The sequence below is a fragment of the Peromyscus eremicus genome, chromosome 6 (assembly GCF_949786415.1).
Source record: "Peromyscus eremicus chromosome 6, PerEre_H2_v1, whole genome shotgun sequence".
NCBI classification, from domain to species: domain Eukaryota; kingdom Metazoa; phylum Chordata; class Mammalia; order Rodentia; family Cricetidae; genus Peromyscus; species Peromyscus eremicus.
The window spans coordinates 71,067,569-71,092,556 of record NC_081421.1 but is presented as its reverse complement, the minus strand read 5'-3'; the positions used below and the strand labels follow the sequence as shown (position 1 = coordinate 71,092,556).

The 24,988-nt window shown below is 43.5% G+C and overlaps 1 protein-coding gene across 1 annotated transcript; it reads right to left on the bottom strand.

Moving 5' to 3' along the window:
• Positions 1 to 829: 829 nt before the first annotated feature.
• Fmo5 (flavin containing dimethylaniline monoxygenase 5) lies at positions 830 to 23,187 on the bottom strand. Its single transcript, XM_059265936.1, has 9 exons — positions 22,925 to 23,187; positions 22,626 to 22,793; positions 18,276 to 18,464; positions 16,663 to 16,825; positions 15,096 to 15,238; positions 12,232 to 12,431; positions 8,228 to 8,580; positions 4,259 to 4,331; positions 830 to 1,897 (listed from the first exon to the last, which is right to left on the bottom strand). Exons 2-9 carry the CDS (start codon positions 22,758 to 22,760, stop codon positions 1,552 to 1,554), a joined length of 1,602 nt encoding a protein of 533 aa, XP_059121919.1. The 5' UTR covers positions 22,761 to 22,793; positions 22,925 to 23,187; the 3' UTR covers positions 830 to 1,551.
• Positions 23,188 to 24,988: the final 1,801 nt, after the last annotated feature.

Here is a 24,988-nt window from a genome sequence, read left to right as displayed (position 1 = left end):
CCTAAGCTAAGGCCAAGCTTTCATAATTAATAATAAGTCTCTGGGTCATTATTTCTGGGCTGGTGGTCCAAAGATAGCCTGACAAGAAAGCCTGCTGCACAGATCACTTCCTGTTTTTCTGAACTACGCTGTAGCACCCAAGAAGAACTGGTCTAGGCCGAATGCCCCGGTTAATATTAGTACCGTAAAAATGAATTCTAACTTAAGACATAAGTGACCTCACTGACTCTTACTTTGTAGACTCTGAATGGAAGGAGAGGGCAGAGAGGCGGAGAACTAATCACCCTGGCAGACCCCGCCTCAGCAGCGGGCAGTCAGTCACTCCCCTCCTCAGCTGAAGCCCTACTCGATCCTAATACAGGCACTTACAGATGAAGCCAGGACAGCTAAGCAAAAACCCCCCACTCTTCAGCTAACCTATTGGAAGATGGCAGTTTCTTTCAATGACTTTTAAACCCAGAGAGCAATTCATTTTCTTGTTTTGTATTTTGTTGTTGTTGTTGTTGGAGGCAAGTTCTCACTACGCAAACCTGGTTGGCCTGAAACTCACTATGCAGACTAGGCTGGTCTTGAACTGTGGTGATCCTTTGCCTGGAACTCCCCAGTCCTAGCATTCCAGGTATGTGCCACTATGTTCAGTCTAGTAGTTTCTTTGGTAAAGAAAGTAGAAGCAGGTGATAGGGAGATGGCTTGGTAAGAGCACTTGCTAATGAAAGCAAGAAGACCCGAGTTCAAATCCAGTACCCACATTAAAGATGGGCCTATTCAGTTATAATATAAAAACAAAAATTAACCTTCAGGTAGACAGTGAATTGCATCAGAAGAAGAGTTCCATGGAGTCAGACATTTATTAGATTGACTTAGGGAGGCCAGCTTATTTCCTATATATCATTGAGTATTTATTAAGCACGTGCCACATGTCAGAACTTAGCTAACGACATGTTTTCTGTTTTGCCATTCAGTGCCCTCACTGTATTAATTATGAAGCCAGGAGTTCCTCACTGTCTGCATCCTTGATCCTGGACTTCCAGCCCTCAGCACTAAGTGGTTAATTCTTGCTGGACTGCCCTCTGCAGGAATTCCTGAGATGGACATGTTGCCTCTGCTTACAAGGTCAAGTTGTAGCCAGTATGTGCCTGATAACAGGAGCAGTCTTTTCAGGATGAATGATTGCACTCTGAAGTCTAGGTGTGCAAGATTAGAAATACAGCAGTCAGGCATTAAAAGGACTCTGCAGATGACATATGGAGATGAGGAAAGAGGCCCTGACTTCATCGTCTGGGAATTTCCAAAAGGAAAAAGTGGAGGCTCAAGAGAGGAAGGAAGATGAATTGATAAATGAAAACCCAGCCTTGTAGAAGGAAAAATGAGAGAGAGAGAGAGAGAGAGAGAGAGAGAGAGAGAGAGAGAGAGAGAGAGACAGAGAGAGAGAGAGAGAGGAGAGAAAGAGGTTTCTGAGCAGTGTGATGCTGAGTGTTCAGTCTTGTCAGGTTCTGAGGTGTTGCTAGATGAGGCTTTCCAGGGAAAGCCAGAAGACTGACAGTGCCCCATCTAAAAATAAGCCAGGATTACAGCAAAGAAAACAACAGCTAGCATGACGATGCGCATCGTCGTCAGCGAAGCCCCAGAGTCCCCCTTTTCAACCACTCTTGTCATCAGAGGCTTCCTTACACGATCTTCTGTGGTCAGAATCGTTTGTCGGGCTCCTGCCCACTTTCCAGGGCCCTGCAGGCGATACTGGACTGGAGTGCAGGGTCCCAGTAGTAACTGTAGTGCCAGCTTGGGGTCAGTGAAGGCGAGAGACAGGAGATTGGGCCTGACACCCACCAACTCTGCAATCTCTTCCATGGTGTCTACATAGTCGCCCTGGATAGTGTGCCGCTGGCTGTCCACGTACCTAAAGCAAAGAAGACAGAAGCCTCAGGCTAACAGTGATTCCGGCAAACAGCCCATCAGTGCTTTGTGAGTGTCTGTTTGTGGGCCTGATATTGTGCCAAGAACAGTGGAAAATAGATAGGCCATTTGTTACCTTCCTTAAGGATTTTATAATGCACCAGACTGTTGCGGGAATATTTGATCACACCATGAACCTCAAGTCTGTGTTTGCATTAATTAAATAAAATCAACCTTGGGTTAGGAGGCATAGCCAGTAACTGGTTGAAAGAAAGTAATCATAGTGAGTCAGAGGGAGTCTGGAAGATGGATAGAGAAATGCACAGGAAGTAGGAGGGAGGGACTCTGAGTGTGGCTGTCCTTTTTGGTTTGGAGTGATGGAAGAGACACTTTCTTTCTGAGACACCAGCGAAGAGGGAAGGTCAGCTAGTTGCTCCTCAGCTTCTCTGAGCTAGCAGGTTTTCACCCCAGCCTTTGACTCTTGAGTCTTTGTTGGTTAATAGAACAATAGAGATTTAGTTAAAAACTACACTTGGTGGCAGCACCAGGAGGCAGATCTGGCAGAATAGAAAAGTCCTGCCAGGATGCTGCCTGAGAATTGGGCCAGGAACTGCAGAGCTATAGTTACTGGCTGAAACAGCCGTAGATTCAGGTGCAGCTGCTGTGCCCGGGAGAAACAACACTAGACTCTTTAATGCATAGACACTACACTCAAGAAGGCAGAAGTGTATAAGGCTTCAGGTAACTACTCTGGAATGGATGCAAAATGGGAATGTAGAGAGACGGTCCTTAAGAGAGCAATGGCTGACGGATCCTTGAAGGATAAAGCCCAAGTGAGAACAAAGGAAGGATTGGAAGGGAGGCAAAGAGCAGAGTGGAGGAGCGGGGAAGGAATGGGCGGAAAGGAATGGGCGGAGACTATCCTGGGTATTGCTCACAACGTGGGAAACATGAATGGATATGGAGAGGCAGGGCTGGCAGATCCAGAGGATGCAACGCTATGTGACATGGAACGCCACACCCTTCCTCAAGCACGGGATCCTCAGTTTTCCCAGGAGGACTAGAGTTAGCGGGGTGCACAGAATAGGGCTTCTCTGGACTGACGACAGTTCAGAAATCTTGAGACGCTGAGAGAAGATGCCATCCTCCAAGAGTAACTGGTCCTCTGGATGGAGATAGATGGGATGGTTATACCAAGCGCAGATGTAAAGGGTTGAAAGAGTTCTTAGTGGGTAAACGTGATAAACAGTGATATCTATGTGGACAAAGGGAGTCTGGAGAGGAAATGAAAAACCAACTTTTTGCTCTGTGATGACTGTAAGAGAATAGTAAGAGAAAGAGGGAGTAAGGGAAAAGCCAAGCTGAGCTAACAGAGATGGAGGAATCCAAAATGGAGGACAGAAACAAATGACAGGAAGTAAATTTGAGTGAGCTGGTGAGATGGCAGAGGGACTCTCAGATGGCCACGGAGGAGTTAGTGAGATGACACTAAATTTCGGAAGTGAAGAGACAAGGAAGAACTTGGGGACTTTGTTTCCTGGGTGCTCCAGTGACTCAGACATTGTGGGCATGCGTTCACTTATCCCATAGGTGGAGGTTAGAGCTGTAGCATTCACAAAGGTTCAAGGAAAGGAAATCACCAATGCCACCTTGTAGGGTTGTCACAAGGAGTCAATCATCTCCATGCATATGAAATGCTAAATATGAGCACAAAGTTGACCCTAAGTAGAAGTTAAGTGCCACCTCTGGGGACTGCGCGCAGTCAGAAGGTCGTTAGAGAAATTAGTAAGCCAAAGGAAAGAGGGCAGGAAGTTGAAATAAATTAGTTTTGTGCCCCACACAAGGGAGAGAAAACACTCCAAGGAGGAGGGCTGTTCAGAAGTGTCAACCTCAGGAGTGAGAGGAGGGAGCCTGACGTGGGCGGTCGTCAGGGGTGTCCAGGGAGTTACAGTGCAGGGGCTTGCGGGGAGGAGCAAAGGGGGAGAGCACAGGACCCAGCAACTCCACCACAGGACTTCAGCAGAACAGGCAAATAGAGTGCCTGGGAAGCGAGCTGCCGGAGAAGGAGGCAAACAGAGAGCCCGCCATTTAAGAAATCCTCACCAAATACTATACCTGATGTTCCCTTGTTATGGTTTTTTTTTCCTACTCAACTTCTTTTAAGGCCTAAACTTAGCCTTTAAACGTCCCACCAGCTTCTCTCTCCTTCCTCGGCCACAAGGAAACCACACATGCTATAATCCTTCTGATATCACAGTATCACAGAAATCCTTAAGCCCACACATGAAAACTAAGTCTAGCAAATATTCTTCTTACTGAGAAATACATAGAGGATACTCAAATGTCCCCTGGGAGAATTTCTTACCTTTTTGCCATTTCCTCTCGAGCCTTATTTATTTCTTTCATCATTTCACTTTGTGAGGGCAATTTCTTCAGCCCTAAGGAGAAACAAATTAAAAATAGAAGTGTTAATTACTTCAGAATGGGCAATACTCCTGATGACCATGACCACACTGTGGAGAATTTGAAGAATTACAGGGTCTCAGAAGAGATTACAAAATGCATTCAGTCCCACCACTACTAAAATATGATGGTAAAAGTTGAGCATCTAAATCTGGAAATCAGAAATTGGAACTGCTCCCATTGAAGAAGATGCCCTAAGTAAGAAAAAGAAATCCACAATGATATCACATTATCAGGTCACACTCAAAAGGCAGGCACAGCCGGATTAAGTCCTATACAATGGTTATGTGTAAAGATGTCTAGGAAAAAGTAATTAATTCCATGTTTAGACTTGGGTCTCAGCCCAGAGATAACCCATTACATAGACACAAATTGTCAGAAATCTGAAATCTAGAAGACTCTGGTCCTCAGCATTTCAGATAAGGAAAGCCCCTTTGGTTCTCTGAAGTATACTTATGTGTATCACTCTATTCCTCCTTGTCCTTGCAAGGCACCTTTTAATTATTTCTTTTATTTTGAGATTATAATACAGTTACATTTCCCCCTCCCTTTTCCTCCCTTCAAGCCCCCTCACAAACCCCTTCTTGCTCTCTTTCAAATTTATGGCCTCCTTTTTCATTTATTATTACATGCATATATGTGTACGCATATATTCCTAAATATAACCTGTCCAGGGATGTTCATGTTTTCAGGGATAACTATTTGGTGTTGCATAACCAATTGGTGTGCTCTTTCCTGAAGACTATAGCTCCTGCTCTCAGCATTTCTTAGCTGCCTGGAGCTCTTTGTGCAGGGTTGAGGTCTTGTGGTCTTTCCCCACCCACTTATCATGTCTGTTGTTGTCCTTGTTCAGCTCATGGGTAGGCAGCCATGTTGGTGAGACTTTACTATGAGACACAATCTCACAGACAACTCCTGATCCTCTGGCTATTACAGTCTTTCCAACCCCTCTTCCAAAATGTTCTCTGAGCCTTAGATATGGATGGTTTTTTGTTTTTTGTTTTTTTTGTTTTTTTTTGGTTTTTTTGTAGATGTATCCACTGGGACTGGGCTCCACAACTCTGCATTTCCTTGGAAGTTATTTGCTTTTCTCTGACTTCCAACTGATTCCTTAATGTGGTCTTTCAGTTGGGAAATGAATATGATGGATTTGAGGAACTGATAAATGACCTAGAAGCGTAGAAGAAATGAAGCACAACATCCAAGTTCAAGGGAATGGGAGACAGTTCTGCACTGGTATCTTGATAACGAGGAGGTTTTATATTTCAGAGAAAGAAGGAGGTAAAAATCTCACCATGATATTTTATGCTAAAGTAACTCTCACCACCTAAATTCTGTTATTTGATAAGAGTTGAGCGTAAGGCCAATGGCAACTCATAAAACTCAAGCTTCACAAGTAAGTTTAAGCTCCGATGTGGAAACAGTTCCAAGAGCAGGAATTTGACACCAAAATACCAACTAGATAAGTCCAATTAGTGTTTAAGCCAAAGTAACTCCAGATCAACCAACCTTCTTCACAGGTAAATGGGCAGTAGGCCCTACTCCATAAAATTCTGAAACATAATTTCAGGATAGAAATCGATCTTACCTACTGCAATCCTCTTCTCTATAATACTAGTATCAAGCAGCTATCTCATTTCTCCTTAAACATCTCTGGTCATGGAGACCTTATATATCCCAAGGACATGGCATAATTGTTTGGATGCTCTCATCGTTGGAACATTCTTTGTATTAACCTTCAAATCTACTTCTATGAAACTTGAAGCACTGGGTCTAATTCTGCTTCCTGAGTAAAGGTTGAGTTTTAGCACTGGAGAGGTCTTGAAACAAGATACATCAACTCCTTTAAGCCATTTCATTATTAGACTGAACCCAAGTTCCCATGTAACAGGTTTTATCTGCTCGGCCAGCTTGGTGATTGATTTCCCTTTTCTGAGCACACCCCAGTTAACTCCCCTGGCAGTCTCTCTAAACGTGGGACACAGAACTCAGTATCCAGGAAGAACCTTCTGTGTCTTCTATATGTCCTCTCATGTGAGCTATGGGAATGACCCCTTACAGATAATTTCAGTGAGGAAATATCGTAATACTTCATGCTTCAACCACAGCTCTTTAGGATGCTCAAGAAACTCATTTGCAGAGTTCTTTCCAAGTTACTTCTCATGATAAAACCATGAGTTTTACTGGACACATTATGGAGGGAGAGGTCTCTTTCTTGGACGAGAGACAGCCAGTTCATTTTTTAAAAATTCTATAGATGTAAAAGACAAAGATGTGGAGCATAATCTGATGCAGTTCTTTCTTGATTCATCACCTCTATTCTTATAGCATTCCCATGTTTAAACATAATTTTTAAAATCATACTTAAATTTTAGCTGGTTCAGTGTTCTCAAATGGATAGAACTGGAAGAAATTAAGAAATGATAGAAATTGGAAATTTTTGATTAACCATCTGCCATGAGAATTTTTTAGTAGGGAGAAAAAGCTATAATTCCAACAAATATTCCCAATATTTTAAATTAAACAGTAATAATAATAAATTGTAATATTACAACCATATAAAGAATCTTAATGTTTTTTCTCTGTCCTGTACTCCATCACATCATCCGCCCAACTCATCATATAGCCAGATGACCATCCAGCCATCGGCTCCTTTTGCTAGTCTCCTTGTTTCCTCACTGTTTTAGAGGCCATATGTTTCATGTTAAAATGGTACTGGCTGACAGAAAAAAAGTGTTCTTCAGGTTGTTGTTGTTGTTAAACTGGTATTATGCAGCCTTCAAGCTCTCCATGGCTCTGGCTTGATCCTCCAAGCAATCCCGAGTAAATCTAATTCTTCTATAGGCCATCCATTTGAATATTTGAAGGGAAAACTTTCACCCTTCCTCAGGTTTCAACTTGTGTAGCCTAAACTTCTCTAGCTCCTTCTTTGTGTTCAGATGGTGTGCTTTCAAATCCCTTACATCATTTTATTTTATGTGTATTATTGTTGTGTCTGTCTTTCTGTCTGTACGTGCACTATGTGCATGCTTGATGCCCCTGGAGATCAGGCATAGATCCCCTGAGACTGGAGTTAGGAATGGTTGTGAGCCACCCTGGGGTGCTGGGAGATGAACTGGGGTCCGCTGCAAGAGCAATAAATGCTCTCAACTGTTGAGCCTTCTCTCCAGCCCGCCCCCACCCCCCAAGCCATTTTTATTTCTCCTGTTCATTGCATTCTTGCTCCCCTTCAGGTATATGTCCTGATCAGATTAGAAGAGAACAGTTCTATTATTCCCAGACATGATGACTCCACAATGATGCTGAATTTAAAGAGGTCCTCAGGAAGGCTCACCACACTGCCGACCCATGAGTCTGTTTTCCTAAACTCTGAAGGGTTTTCACACACAGCTGAAGCTGAAAGAGGAGCATAAGAGGGGGGACATTGGGGCTTTGAGAAATTCAGTATTCCACATTCTGGGTGAATCTCTAAGCATTTCTTAATCTATGGCTGAAATTAAGTCATGGTAGTCTATACTAGACTTTATCTCTAACGAAAGGATCATTTAACTCCACAAATATATACCAGCTGCACATTGGAGTCACCTGGAGAATCTTTTTCTGAAAGATCTTAAGCCAAACTCACCTCTGAATTGAGCACTAGCAGCAATTCGAGGAAAGCATGCCTAATTATTAAGAAAAATCACTGAGTGTTTTTGATGTATGTCTGTGGTGACACATTACTACTTTAGGTTCCTTGAAAATAAATTTTCTGGCACTAGCTTCGTGCCAGGCTCTGTTAAAATCCTACCTACCCTGTAGGTATTTAGAAGCACTTTCACAGGTATAGTTAAAACATTTCACCTGGCTGTCAACATCTATCATGACTTACCCTTGAACACTTGAGTGGCCCAGCGTCCTTGGAGCTCTGAAATGGGCATAATGGCTCCCAAGGGTTGAATTAATCCGATGATCGCAAGAGTTGGCTTTTCCAGGTTAGGCGGAAAGACCTTTTTATACAAGGACACCTTGTTTTTGACCACCTTGACAGAGTCTTCAAGGAAAGGAAAGGCAAAGCTGTAGCCTGTGGCAAAGATGACCGCGTCGATGTCATCCTCCCTGGAGCCGTCCTCAAATATGGCGGCCGTCTCTGTGAACTGCTTCACGTTTCCTTTCACCTTCACCAAGCCGGAAATGATACGATTTGGCAGTTCGTCATTTACTGTTGGATGCTGACTCAGAGCTCTGTAAGTGGTAGGACAGAGGTGAGGTGAGAGTGAAGGAGAAGGAAGAAATCAGCACGGGAGGGTAGTTCCGCTCTGGTGGTAAAACAACACGCCCGTGTTTACCCCTTCCATCTGGCCCAAGACGCTGATCAAGGTCTGCCTTATACCAGCTTGGCACAGATCCGGCCCTCAGGGCCTGGATGGCTTGGGAAGGGAGGGTGCTGCAGGAATGAAGGGGAAAGGTTTCATCTGAGGAGTGTACGTATGTGGTTTCTCAGGTAACAGCAATGTTCCGAGGCAGGGTAAGGCACCTCTCAAGATATGGCAGAAATTGATCCTGAACATTATGCTCAGTCCCATTTCCAGTTCCAGAGCCCAGAGATAGACTTAAATCATCATTTTCCAAACCACAAATAAATTAACGTATGTATACTAACATATAGTCTATATAGAGATAGCTTTACTGTGCACTGAATTCCTTGACCCTCAGACTTTATGAAGAAAGGAGAACAGGTGTCATTACCCATGACTTGGAGATGAGGAATCAGGCCTGGAGAAGTTGAGTGACTCCCAATGTTACACAGCCTAGGATCTTAGATTGTCAAAGTAGCTTTCTATACTTCCAATGGGGTAAGTAGTGTTCCCTGGGGACAGCATAGGGTAAGGTGCCAGACGCCTGTTTCCAGCTTCTTGGGTCTTTATTTTTTAAAGGCCAGTTTTGTTACAGTTAACTTGCATGGATTCTAACCTTTATGTACATTCTTTTCTACATTCCAACCTCAGGATTTCATTCTCCTTTCCAAACGGTTCCCTGTCTGTTGTAGTTTGAATGTAACTGGCCCCCATAAGCTCATAGGGAGTGGCCTTATTAGGAGGTGTAGCCTTATTGGATGAAGTGTGTAACTGTGGGGGCAGGCTTTGAGGTCTCCTATGCTCAAGCTGTGCCCAGTGTCTCAGTTTACTTCCTGTCGCCTTCAGATAAATATGTAGGACTCTCAGCTCCTTCTCCAGCACCATGTCTGCCTGCATGCTGCCATATTGCACCATGATGCTAATGGACTAAATCTCTAAAAATATAAGTCACCCCAATGAAATGTTTTTCCTTTAGGAGAGTTGCCATGGTCTTAGTGTCTCTTCACAGCAATAGAAACCCTCACTAAGACACTCTCCTTTATCTCTAAACTAGCCATCTACACAATTGTGCAAACCATACAACTGTTAATCCCATATCTGCCTGGAACCTCCCCTGGGCAGTTTATCCCTTCTTTCGCCTGGAACGTTCGTTGTCTGAACACGGCCATCTCATCGGCTTTCCACACCATTTTCAGAGTGGCTGTGCCTGAAGACATTATTATGCTACCCACTTCTTAATGTTTTTTTTAAAAAGATTTTTATTTAATATGTCTGTGCGAGTGCATGTGTGTATGTCTATGCACCACATGTATGCCTAATTCCTGTAGAGGCCAGAGGCTTTGGATCCTCTGGAACCGACAGCACAAGGGGCTGTGAGCCTCTGGTGTGGGTCCTGGGAACTGAACCCAAGTCCTGTGCAAGAGCAGCAAGTGCTCGGAACCACTGAAGCATCTCTCTCCAGCACCGCTCAACGTATCTGAATGCATTTGCATTGACTTCATTCTCAACCTTATTTAGCAGACTATGTAAAAGTCTTTATGCCTCATGAACCTGAGTCTATGCAACATAATGTAATAAAGAAAAAGCCATTACGCAAGTCAGAATTTAGAGATGATCTACAAAACAATATTTTATATATATATATATATATATATATATATATATATATATATTTAAAGGTCTATGTTAAAAAAAGAGAATCGGAATTATTATTTCAGGTGAGGAGAGAGTATGAATATATGACAGACTGTAGTAGTGTGAGTGATACATTTTTGAAATGATAAAAAGATACAAAATATTGTTGGAAAAACTGTTAAAACTTTAATTGCCAATATTTTTGGACATATTTATCAATATCAAATTTCCTGACTGTGATACGTGTGTTATGGATATACCAAAGAATGTTCTTTTTCTTATGTGATATATGCTGAAGTATTTTAGGTACTTTTGTTTTGATGATTACAGCTTACTCTCACATAGTTAAAAACTATGCACCTAGGTATGTGTGTAGGCTGTGTAGGTGTGAATCTACATATTTCAAGAAGGGACAGAAAAAAATACAGAAAACTGCCAGATAGTCAAATGTGGGTAACAAGTACATGGGTAGACTTCATATTTGCTAATTGTGCAACTTTTCTGTAGATCTGAAAACTTAAACAAAAATAAGACACGGGAGACCAATGAAATGGCTATTTGACATTTACCAACAGGTAAATATCTCTTGGGCCGAGACTGACAACCTGAGTTGGATCCCCAGAACCCACACAGTAGAGATAACTGATTCATATAAGCTGTCCTCTGTCTCAACATGCACACCTTGCATGACTTGTGTGACCCCCACCCCACACACAAATAAATAGATAAAATAAAAAGGCACAACCAAGCATTTAAAATTAGTCTTTAGAAATGCTTTCATAAATATCTTAACATTTATTGACCGATTGTGTGTATGAGAGAGTGTGTGTCTATGTGTGTATACATATGTGGTCTTGTGTGCCTCAGTGGCCCATAGAGGTCGGAGGAAAACTTGGAGGGGTCGATTCTTTCCTTCCATCATGTGGGTCCTGGAGATCAAACTCGGGTCCATCAAGCTTGGCAGCAAGCAGCCTTTACCGTGTGAACCATGTCATTGGCCCCAAGTCATTCCTTACACTATAATTTCATTCTATACTCCTACTATATTCCATGCTTTGCTGTCCGTCCCCCTGCCCCCACATACACACATTACAGTACTGGAGATCAAATGCAGACTCTCACTCATATTAGGTAAGTGATCTATTACTAAGCTATATCCTCAACTGCTTTGTATTTTTCACTTTTCTCCTTAAGTTGCCCAGGCTGGCTTGCCTTGAACTAGGACTCATCCTGCCTCCACGTCCCCAGTAGCTAGGATTATAATCCTGAACCATCAGATCTGTCTCTATGAATTTTCAAAAACCACATTTGTTATTTTTCTTTCTATTGGTGTTTTTAAGGGAACCTCCGTTTTCCGGACTATGTCATTTCTTTTTGTGTTGACCTTGGACAAGTTACTTTGTCTCATAAGATTCAATTTTTTTTATATCCCTGGAAAATGGGCATTAAACTAGACCAGCCTATAAGGTCATTGTAAGGTCTGAGAGAGAACATAGGATTCACTTAGCTCTACGCTTACAGAAAGTCCTCCAGAGGACAAGGTGTTACATCTGTATTTGTGTTATGAGTTTGTCTTTTTCCCTGTTTCTCATGCCCAGTATATGGAATGCCTGGCTCACAGCAGGCTTGTTGGGTGGAAGAAAAATGATGCACTGACCTCTGCCACTGTGTCTTAGTTGTTGATGAGTGCTGTACGGAAAGAACCGATACTATGAGAAAATAGTTACATCAAGAATATTGATAAGCTGAAAACCTACAGAGCAGCAAGCTGGAAAAAAGGATCTCTGATTCTACAGATGTTCTTAATGTCTGGGCAGGGGTGGCTCTGCTATGAGCCCATGTCAGCAGTGCTGGTCTTTGTGCCCTGGCCATCTCCAGCCCCTCTCCCATCCTGGGAACATACCTGTGTTTAGGCTTCAGGCCAAACATTTCATGATCAAATCTTTGGTTCATCTGTTTTTCCACAAATCCGTTTATTAGTGATGGGCTAAGGATCTTTGACAAATAGTAGGAAAGTCGAGAAGAGAACAGCAAATCGGTAGGATATCCATTTTTCCCTACGCGGTTTAAGATCCAAGCTCCTCTCCTGGTACTGAGGAATACCTGGGCCATGGGAAACAGTGTTTGTTGTGATCAGTCTGTTCACGGTCCTTCAAAAGCAGTCCCATGCTCCTTAAGGTTAAGTCTCATATAGCCTTGTAAGCAAAATGCCCTCCTGTTTCCTTCCAAGGCTGGTACATTCACTGGCCATGTATACATCTTGCTGTAATCTACTGCTCTTTGCTAAACAAGCCCTTTTCTTATAAATCTTCATAATGCTGATGCTCTTTCATACAGTTCCTCATGTTGTGGTGACCCCAACCATAAAATTATTTTCATTACTACTTCATAACTGTAATTTTGCCACCATTATGAATTGTAATGCAAATATCTGTGTTTTCTGATGGTCTTAGGCAACCCCTGTTAAAAGGCTGTCGTGGCCCACACGTTGAGAACCATGGACATAAATCCTCCCACATCTACGCACTTTTGAGTCTCAGATCAAATCTCCTACCTCCATGAGGACACCACTGACCTTTCGAGGGGATCATTTTCTCTCCTCCTTCTGAGCTTTCCTAGCACTTACCACCTATAGAATGCCTTAAAAAAATATAGATTCAGGGCTGGAGACATGGCTAATAGGTAACACATCTGCTGCCAAGCTTGGCAACCTAAGTTCCATCCTTAGGACCTAAACGGTGGAAGGGGAGAACCAACTCCTCTTGGCGTCCTCTGACCCCACGTATGCACGGGCACCTGTGTGTTCCCCCGACCCCACACAAAGCAAACAACTGTAAAGCAATTTTTTAAAAACTAAGGACTACTAAAACTGAAAGTAACTGCAGATCATTTAATCCAAAACCCTTAGTCATTTTGCCACTGACATAACTTCAGTGTTACAAAAACCTTGTTTATCATTTGTATCATTTATATTACATCATTTATCATCAACAACCCTGTTAGAGACATGGCCAATCTCTACCTCACAAACTTATAAGCTCTTGGCCTCTGACTCTCCGAGTGTGTTTCTGCAGAGCAGGAGGTTTAACCTGGGCACCCTTAGTCTCCCAGCATATCAGCATCACTCCTTACTGATACCTGTGACCTGTAAGTAAGCCACTGTGACAGGCCCTTTACATTTTAATTTAACCAACACACTAAACTCTTGAGGAAGCCACTGTCAGCCCCATTTTATGGATGGAAGGAGTAAGTCACACAGCCTGAGGTCATCCAGCTACAAAGTGCAAAGCTGACTTTTCCCCAGTGCCTAACTGCTGAGCCTGTATAAGGAAATTGTTTCACTGACTGATGAAAACAACAGAGACCACTAGTGGACCTATAGGAAACAGTCTTCCAGTGTCCCCTACTGCCAAAATCCACGTTCAAAACTGACTAAAGCCTGATGATGTTCAATTACCAGCAAGTTATTACTTTTTCTATTCCACATCTCCCTCTGGAGGTGGTTTCTAGAGTTGTAAGAAATGTACTTTGCTTCAAGGTCTTTGGTTTAAGCTCTCAAGCAGTGAGCTTCCTGTCTGCAAAGGAGCAATTCTTTCCTTGACATATACATCCTCACCAGTGGAAACCCAAGGGCTTACATATGAAATGCTTCTGCATGTCACAGGTGAAAGTGCACGCATATTCCCAGGAACCAGATGCTTTTGTGTATCAGCTATACAACTTTGGAAAAGTAAGGTCAATGCTCAGGGCCTTAAGTAAAAGGTTTGCCATTTACTAAACAGTGACAGTAATATATGTACCCAATGTAATTGTGAGAATGGTGTTTGTGTAAATGGTGTGATTTACAGAGAGCACTCAATAAATGTTAGTGACTGTTACACTTTAACTCCGGTTTTCCATCGCTACCTGTTTACAATAAGCAACGAATTTATAAATCTTACTTTAAAAGAACTATGTAAGGACATTATTTACTCAATATAATCTTGTATCTTCATTGAGTCACTACTTTATTGGCAATAGGTAAATGCCTACCTGTTTCTCAGTAATTGTGATTATTCTGTTTCTGTACAAATATGTTCAAATTATTTTAAGAAAAATCCTTAATGCTACAGTTTTGTTCAATGATATTTACACAGTAACTTTACCCCAGCAATACCTCTGTTCAGTGCTGTTTCCATGTCTAACCATGAAGGTGATTTCCTATGTCACTCCATGAGTTAATTCTATAATTATCAGGGAATAATTACATGGACAAGAAAGGGATATTTTCACTTCACAAAAAAAAAATTATGCTATGCTGGAAAAATGGCTCAGTGACTAAGAACACTTGCTGCTCTTGCAGAGGACCCAAGTTCAGTACCCAGCACCCAGGTCAGGTGGCTCACAGTCACATGGGTTTCAGGAGAATCTGATGCCTCTGTAGTTACATATGTACACACACACACACACACACACACACACACACACACACACACACATACACACACACAGAGACACACACACACATATATACACTATAATAAAAATAAGTCTTTAAAGAGCATTATGTCAAACTTCCTTGATACACTGAAATTCATCGGTCCATTTGAAAATTTTGATTTATAGGTTGTGTATTCAGCATCAACCCTAAAGCTGCAACTTGGGCAGTGAACAAGCCCCACGTGTTTGCTGCAGGCCCGAGTGGGCCATGTGTAGGTCTCTCTGTTCTTTGTTGGGTCTACTTCCTTGGTCAGAGTGAAGCAAAGTAAACCAGTTATGGATGCGAACCTGCTTGGCTGTGTGGCTGATCTCCACAGCCAGATCCCCTCCAGAATTCCCAATGCCAATTACAATGACTCTTTTCCCAGTGAATTCTATTGGGTTCTTATAGTCTCGGCTGTGAAAGTACTTTCCTTTGAACTTTTCAATTCCTAGAAGAGAAGGGAAAAGAGTTATTGGGGGATGGTTTGTATGAAGGATATTATTTGTCAAACCATGTGTTTTGTTTTGTTTTGTGGTGTTGAAAGTTTAAACTTATATTTTCCATATTCTCCCTTTATTAAGCGACTCTCTCATCTTTCTAAACGTTTGCTTCTTTTTTTCTCTCGTTGCCTTTGTGATTTCCCTGTCATAAATAATTTGCATTTTCAATCTGTAGACACAAGTCCAGACAGCCTCAGAAAACCTCCATTCTCCTTTATTTTTCATCCCCACATTTAAAAAAATATTTTTAATAAGATTTATTTATTCATTACGTATAGTGTTCTGCCTGCATGTACACCTGCAGGCCAGAAGAGGGCACCAGATCTCATTACAGATGGTTGTGAGCCACCATGTGGTTGCTGGGAACTGAACTCAGGACCTCTGGAAGACCAGCCAATGCCCTTAACCTCTGAGCCATCTCTCCAGCCCTCATCCTCACAGTTTTATGTGTGTATAGGGCATATGTAGAATACATTTTTAAAGGTCAAAGTCCAGGCCAGAAACATGAAATGAAATGCTTTAAGCTTTCACTTCATTCTTAGAAACTCAATATTTCTGTTTTTTTTTCTCCTTCTTCTTCAATTGATGGAAAATCTCTAATTCCAACTAGTGCTAATCAAGAACTCTAGAATTTCTTTAGGTCATGAGGAAAACAGTCACCATGAGTTTTAAATACAGTCATGTGCTATTTGGCAGGGATACAATCACTCTAGAAGCATGTTGAAAATAGATTTCATCACTGCATAGATACTATACACACATGGATGGCACATGTCAATAGAAAGACACAGTAAACATGAGTGTGTGAGTCTGTTGCTGATATAACATGGCCCACGAGTCTATGGCGTACTTTTTAAATACATGGAAGAATTACACAAGGTATAGTGTAGAACATACACAACAGTAAGTTACCCATTGTCCAGTGTTAGGTATTTAACAGGCCTGCCTGCTACAATGTTAAACAATGATGGTGCAGTAGACTGGTCTACAGCACACCCCTGCAAACATCACTCTGTGCTCCGGTGTCACAAAGGCTAAGCCCTTACAAAAACAACAGGAACTTTTCAGCTCAGTTACAATAGTATGGGGCTACCATTGCACATGTAGTCATTCACTGACCAAAAAAAAAAAATATGACATTTGTGGCTCATGATCATAGCTAGACCTCTACTTTTCCTCCAGTCTTCCAAACTGTCATCCTCTCCACTTCCAAAATGGCAGCAATACACATTCCCCTGACATCTTCAGGGGAATGCATTTAATTAGGGGAAGACCTCATTTTTAAGACTCACTCAGACCCCACCCTTCCCATTCCTCAGGGGTCAGACCACAGTCATGGCTGCCGCGTCTCCCATCACGGTGGGTTACTCACCAGGAAAGCTTTCCAGGGGTAGGTGAGCGTCCGTGTGATGGCCTGTGCAAACCAGGACTCCATCGAAGACATCCGCCCGCTTTTTCCCTCCACACTCAGTGACCACCTCCCATTGACCTGAAGTAGAGAAGTCAGGTTGCTTCTTCACAGTGCACACTGTGGTCTAAAAACGGGACAGAGAACTGTAGTCACAGCTTACAGAGTCTGTGTCTTCCCTAACACAGCTCCCTGCAGAATGGTACGCACATAAAGGGCTGTCACAGGTACCATCACTTACAGGGCCTCTGTTGGGATATTTGGTTCACATCGTCCATGGACGTCAACAGGGTGGGCTACAAAGTTGGGTAGGCAATGGAATGCACTGTCCTCTGCTCCGAGAACAAACACATTGCTAGGTCTCTTTGTCTGTGCCCTAAGACTCTGTAGTGCCTGAATAAAAGTAGGGGTTTCTCCCAAGCATGAGTGACATATGAACTAATGACCTGTTCCTCCTCCATCCCTTGATATCCCCACCCCTATGTCTGCTTAGCCCAGTCCTGTTTGCAGTGGCTGGCCTTAAACAGAGGACTCAGCTACAGGTTCCCCTTTCCACTGGGACTAGAACACCACCCCACTGGCCCTCATTGGTTGTCATGGAGTCTTTCTCTGCCTTCTATAGCAATTCTAAAGAGGCGGTGAGATGGGGTTATTGGTGGCATACTTTTTAGCTTTGTGAAATAAACAAACAAATAAATAAGGGTTGCTCTGCACAGCATAACAAGAACGTTCTCTGATGTGCTTCTGGAGCCTTGGCCATAATGTCTCGGTAGACTAGAAGAGATCCCACCGAGCCCCACCGTCTTGAACCACATCAAATTCTCTCTGTCACGAGCATTTACGCAGGTCAGTGCTTCTGCTTGGATCTTCTCTCGGCAGATTCCTATTCGCCCCTCAAGTCTCAGCCCAGATATAATCTGTCCTAAAACAAACTCCGCTGAAGCCTGTGTGTCACGTCATGGTGAGCTGGACCCCCTCCTCTGGGCAGCCATGGGGGGCTTCCCTCAGCAGGGGCCTCTTTTGTTGTGCCTCTTCACTTTTATTAGTTCCGTACATAGTACAATTTTTCTCTGGCTGTTTTGGTCTCTGCATTTTTACTGCTTGGCACAGTGCCAAGCTTATTCAAGAAGTGTCTCTCTTAAACAAAGGACAACCCACAGGCTGCAAGTGCCGGGCTTTGGAAGTTGTTACCTTGGGCAAGATTTAGCAGAATAGTCAGGAGATGGTTTGGGCTTTTCCCGGATGTCATAAATACGTGTTATTTTATGGCCATGATTACAAATTATAGAAACATGAGAGAAAACTTCACAGAAAGAAGGAACCAGGAATAATCCAGGGTGATAAACATGTTGTTTTATAAAGAAGGACTTTTTAGAAATCAAAGGCGAGAAACTCATTTGTCCAAGGGTACAAGTTAATCTGTAGCAGAGTGAGGACCATAATCCAAGGTGTCTTTGGACAGAATAAATATATGTCTTTTTCAAGCTAGTCTTGACAGATAACATAGGCAAAAGAAACTTCATTATTCATTGACCTGGTGAACAATTTCAAATAGGAAGCACACGAAAATGTCTTACCTTGAATTTGATGTATTTGAGAAGGTCAAATTCTTTAGCATACATCCTGAAGTACTCCAGGACCTGGGAGTTGTGCATGAAGTTGGGGTAATGGTCTGGGATGGGGTAGTCACTGAAGCACATCATTTCCTTAGAGGTGTTGATGATCACGGACTTGTAAATACTGGCCCTGCCTTCTTCGCGGTTCTCCTGCGGCAAACAAGAAGGATTTATGGCAACTTGAGAATCGACCTCAAGGTTTGTAAGTAGCCAAGGAGCATTTAAAAGGTTATCAGAGTGGAACGTATTTCAACCAACCAACACACACACACACACACACACACACACACACACACACACACACATGCACACTTCCGCATCTCCCAATATCTGTCTTCCTTGTAGTCATATCTTTGCTCTTAACACTGAGTGTCTTTAGAACTTTCTTCTAAGCAGCAGCATACACTTCACATGGCACTGAGTACCTTCCACAGCCAAATCCTAAGTCGTCTTGCAGTGACATGCTGAGATACTTAGAAAGCTCACTCTGATGGGAGCCAAACTCATAGAAGTCCATAGAAGCTACCCTGAGACCACTGCATTGTCAGAAGCCCAACCGAGGCCCGTGAAGAGAGTATCTGAAGCTGAGAATTATCCAGCCAGCTCCCACTAACCTAGCCACTCCCATTGTAGTTGTAACCATGTGAAGGGCCAGTCTCAGCTGACCTCTAGTTACAACACGTGAGTCCCGAGTGAGAACTGCCCAGCTCAGGGGCTAAGTCGTGGGAGTTTTCACAGACATTGCAGCACCCTCGGAAAACACTGTACCACATATCAATCCAGGTGTGAGGCTGTAAGTGGCCCAGCACTTAAGAGCACCTGCTGCTCTTGCAGAGGACCCAGGTTCAGTTCCCATCGCTCACATGGGAGCCCACAACCATCGTATTCCCGTTCCAAAAAAAAATTGATGCCCTCTACCGGCCTCTGCACGTATGCGGTATCTGTAAATATATTTATGTGATAGGTGAAGCAAGGAGGGATAGGAAAATATAAATAGTGGCATCTGAGAAGGAAAGAGAATATCCAAATCCCAAGGACTCATCACTAGAAAGGGAACTCTGCTGTTCTTAACTGGATACTTGGAGCCAATGGAAGAGCCCCGATGGGCTGGGATCAAGTCCATATAAGACATCCACAGTTCATTGATCAATTAGCTTAAAGCTGGTGGTGTCAAGGGAAGGACAGCAAGACTCCAATGAATAAGCAGTATAGTGACAAAGAGATTTCAATAGATGAATTCTCGGGAAACCACTATAAGTATCTGAAACGTCTAGAAAGCCGTGAGTGTTCCATTATCTCAGCTTCCACAACTATGTGATGGACAAGTGTAAGAACGAAGGTTCCCAGCTCCTGGAGCATCCTGAGCAGACCCCTGTACAGTATGTTCCTCGGGACTCTTTAGTTAGTTAATTAGTTTGTTTGTTTGTTTTGTTTTTGAGACAGGGTCTTTCTATGTATCTCTGGCTGTCCTGGATCTCCCTATATATACCAGGCTGGCCTTGGCCTTGAACTCACAGAGATATGACTACCTTTGCCTCTCGAGTGCTGGGATCAACGGCATGGGCCACTGTATTTTAAATGCCCCAGCTAGAATTTTAAAGTCTATTTATTTATTTATTTATTTATTTATTTATTTATTTATTTATTATTTATCTTCTTAAAAAAAATTACTTATTTATCATGTACACAGAAGAGGGCGCCAGATCTCATTACAGATGGTTGTGAGCCACCATGTGGGTGTTGGGAATTGAACTCAGGACCTCTGGAAGAGCAGTCAGTGCTCTTAACCTCTGAGCCATCTCTCCAGCCCCTATTTATTATCTTAACTCATAGAAATCTGCCTGCCTCTGCCTCCTGAGTGCTGGGATAAAGGCTGTGGGCCATTGCTCCTGGCTCAGGCCCTGATTTAAACATAAGTATATTGGGAAGCTAATACATGGTAGGCATCCTGAGTGCCTCTAGAATGTAATCCTGAGCCGTGAAGACATGGCTGTTTTGAAAGAAGCCAGCTCATTATGACGAAACACAGCTGACTGATTTTTATAGGATGGTGAAATTCTGCCAAGAGGAATATCAGAAAATAAATGTTATTAGATCTTTAGCAGACAATCATTTCAAGCCACTTTAGCAATAAAAATCACATACCTGATATTCTGGCGCGATGTTGGGTACTCTCCCAACTTCATCCCTTCATGTGTTAGTTTCATGCTCGTGTGGGAATTACTAAACCTGGCTCTGATGCTTAGCAGAGACATTGAGCATGCAGGTCCCAGTCCAGGCCTCCTGAATAATACCTGGCACGCCGCACCATGCACACAGCACTGTCAGAAGTGACCGATACACTTACTCAGTCACTTTCTGCCCATAGTAACTTTATAAAGTAGGCACTATGTGAGCTCTTTCTTGTAGAAACAGCAGACATGGAGAAGTTACGTGCTTTCCCCAAAGTCACACTCCTTCTAGATGAGAGACAAAGGCTTTGAAGCTAAAACTGTGTTCTCAACCTTAACCTATGTTCTGACTGCATTCCTAATAAAGAAGCTTTTCGGCCCATGCCCAAGACTGATAAAGGAATGGGGGTCTCCTAAGGGTATCCTCTCTCCCTCTGAATAAGGACCAATGCCAGAGTGGATGTCTGTCTGTCCAGAGCCACGATGCAGGGCTGCACTTCTGTCCAAACTGCAGAGTGGCATGCAGCTACTTCTAAGGAGGTGGCTGGAGCTGTTAGATTTTATGGAAAATGAAACACACTCCTGACACTTCAACACTACTCAGAACATGAGTTGAAGATGCAAGCTCAGGGTGTGCCAGTCTGGAATAGCGAAGGTGGTTGACAGTCACTTCCTAAGCACAACTCTCACTCCAGAAAAAAGTTTTCTTTCTTTGTTTGAGACAGGGTCTTGCTACACAGCCCTGGCTAGTCTTGAACTCACTGTGGGGACCAGGCTGGCCTCCAACTCAGAGCAATCCACCTGCCTCTGCCTCCCGAGTGCTGGGATCAAAGGTGTCCAGCACTGTGTCGGGCTGCTATTTTAACTCGTATTAACAACTTGCCCAGTTATATATGCACAGGGTTCAGATGAAACCTAGAGAACTAAAGGAGAGGCTAGTGGCCGGGGCAAAGGCCGAGGAATTTGACCTTCTCTTCTCAAGGGAAGGAAAAGTTAAAAGCAAATGGCATTTTGTTGTTGTTGTTTTCGAGACAGGGTTTCTCTCTACGGCCCTGGTTGTCCTGAGAAATCTTATTTTTAATATTCTATTCAAGGACGAGGATTGTCAGGATTACCTCAAGTGAGAAGGAATGTGTGTGCTGTGCATGTGTACATGTTTGTCTGTCTGTCTGTCTGTCTCTCTCTCTCTCTCTGTTGGAGTGTGCATGCACTCAAGGTACATGTAGAGGTCAAAGATCAATGCTGGGTGATCTCCTTCATTGCTCCTCACCTTATGTATTTGAGATTGCATTTTACTGAGCCTGGAGCCTGGCTTGCTGGGTAGCCCCCAAGTCTCACGAATCCTGTCTCTGAGCCCCCATAGTTGGGATTACAAGGGCATATGGCTTCACTAGGCTTCTTTCTTTTCTTTCCTTCCTCTCTTCCTCCCTCCTTCCTTCTTTCCTCCTCTCCTTTCCTCGTGAGTGCTGGGATGGAACTCAGGTCTTCCAGCAGTAAGCCCTTAGCATTTTCTAGAAAAGCCATCTCCCCAGCCCCAGGATTTTAAAAAAAAAAAATTCTTTTTATTTTATATGTGTGAGTGTTTTGCCTCCTTGCATGTGTGTGTACTATGTTCACACCTGGTGTCTGAGGAGGTCAGAAGAGGGTGTCAGGTCCCCTGGAGCTTGTAAGCTGTCAAATGGGTTCAGAGCAAGTGCTCTTACCTGCTCTACCATCTCTCCAGCCCCATTCCAGGAATTGCTTGTAATAGAAAAGATTGAAAGAATTGTAAGAGGCCACTTGGCTCATTATCTATTGTCACGGACCAGGAACAAGCCAGGAGCTTCCAACGTTTGCTACTTCTCCGCTTCCCAGATTGTTTCCCCTTTTTGAATAGCACAAGTTGAGAAACACGCAAGCAAACAAAACCCTAGGTCCGTGTGCTGTTTTTGTGGCAACAGGAAAGGGAAAATAAGTGACATTTGTGTTGCATGTCACAACCAGCCTAGAGAAAGGAACAGGCCTAAAATCTGAGGTGACATCTGCCAGGGCAGAATTCAGTCACGTCTTGCTCTTCCTTATTCCATATATGGGACAATACAGGAGTTGCATTACAGGAGTTGAAAGGAGTCCTTCAGCCCGAGGGGCTCTGGAGATTTACCTGGAACCTCCACAGGCCTCCGATGTCATCAGACCTTTCAAAGCAGACAGGTTCCAAGCCTTCTTCCAGGCAGCACTTGATACAGGTGAGCCCGCTTGCTCCCGATCCAATTATGGCGACCCTTTTCTTGGTCATGGTGCTTCACCGACTGGGTCAGCCTCACTTGTCCTGGAGAAAGAATGACAAGAGAGAGTGAACACACTTCAGGCCACATGGAAGACCCGGGCCATGGCACACAAATACATATATATTAAGAGGTGCGTCTGATGGCCAGGAGGTGAGTCCTCTTGGGAAGGTACCTGCTCAGGGCGATCCTCTGCCAGCACTGGGCTTCACTCCTGGGAGAGCAACAGTGAGTGTCTCAGCTAAACACAGCACGGGCCCACGGGGAGGGGCTGTGCCGTCCCACCTCCTATCCCGCCCCCTCGAGGGCGTGCACCCTTCTTCCAGAAACGAAAACAGCTCAATATGCTGCTTTGGGAAGAAATGAAAACAATAATACTGTATATGTTTCAATCTACAGCTTTTCCAGCAGCACCCGCTAGGGAGAACGGCCCTCCAGCTCCATCCCTTCCCACTTTTCTTTCGGGGTTCGCTTTCAACTTCCTGCTTTTGTTTTTAAAGTGATAAAGGCCTGCTAAACTTCAGAATCTAACCTTGCTCCAAATGCTAAACAAGAAGAAAGTTCACTTTCTGCTCTGTCCTGGCTTCTTCTCCTCTCCCCACTTCAGAGACCAGGTGATACTGGATTCACTAGTACAGTAGGAATTTAAGATTGCAGCGAGCTGAGCTGACGGCTCGGCGGCGGAGGGGTGGGGATAGGGAGGGGGGGCGCTCCCCCCCCCCCCCCCCGCAGTGACAAGCTTTGCGCTTCCTAGGTGAAGGAGCTTCCAAGTCCGTGCCAGAGATCAAAGCATGCGCACACAATTTCAATTAAATGCATTCCTTTTTCTTTTAAAGTGATTTCTCTCTTAAAATTTTCATTTTGAAACTTTTGCTTAAAAACAGGTTAAGCAACCCGCTGGAGGCGACACAGAGTAAGGAGTGGAGGCCAACAGGGACACCCCAGCAGCCTGGCTCCAGCATGGGCTCTCAGCCTCCACACAAGCTGCCCTCGCCTGAGGATATTTTAATTTATTTAGCGACAAGCCCTTCTGCCAGTTCTTCACTCCTTTGTTGTACTTTTTTGCCTAATTCCTGCCGTTACTGTTACACTGTTACACAGTGGTATGTTATTAGTTGAACTGCCTTAAAAAAAAACAAACTCAACTATCACATGGTTTATTTCGACTACTTTAAAGTGAATTTAAAAACTAAGTCATTGACTTGGAGAATCATTTTGCTGCCTCAGGAAGACTCCTGCCAAGTATGTGGTCTAAATGATATGGAAACATAGCGAACACATGAGGACACTTACAGCGCTGTACCTACCACACATCAGGAGGCCGGAACCTCCCAGCCTGCTGGATAGAACTGCCATGCTGTTGGTTGTTTTTTACTCTTTGGGGGGCCCACCACCCAGCTCCCAAGTAAATCACTCAGAGGCTTACTCTTAATTATGAATGCCCGGCCTTAGCTTGGCTTGTTTCTTGCCAGCTTTCCTTAACTTTAATTATCCCATCTACCTTTTGCCTCTGGGCTTTTCCCATTCTCTTACTTCTGTAAATCTTACTCTTACTCTGTGACTTGCTGTGTAGATGGGTGGCTGGCCCCTGGAGTCCTCCTCCTTCTCTGGCTGCTTCCTCTCTCCTCCCAGATTTCTTCTTCTATATCTTCTCTCTGCCTGCCAGCCCTGCTTATCCTTTCTCCTGCCTTGCTATTGGCTGTTCAGTTCTTTATTAGACCATCAGGTGTTTTAGACAGGCACAGTAACACAGTTTCACAGAGTTAAACAAAGGCAACATAAACAAAAGTAACACACCTTAAAATAATATTCTACAACACTGCCCAAGATCATTGAATCCTTTCTGGAAATGCTCTCACAGACATACCCAAAGTTGTGCCCACCAATTTCCTAAGTGACAATGAAGGTTAATCATAGTGACTGTGTTCATAGTTTCTGTAGAGGTCAAACCAATAGCTTTACCACAGTGAAATTTCTTTTCGAGAAAAAAAAAGATTTATCTTTATTTTAGGAGTATGAATATTTTGACTGTATGTGTGTCTGCACAGCATGTACATGCCTAGTGCCCACAGAGGCCAGAAGATTATGCCTTATCTCCTGGAGCTGGAGTTACAGATAGTCGTGAGCTGCTGTTTGGTTGCTGGGGATTGAACCCAGGTCTTCTACAAGAGCAGCTAGTGCTCTTTACTTCTGAGTCATCTCTCTAGCTCCCACTGTACTCTTATTTTTCCTAATTCTT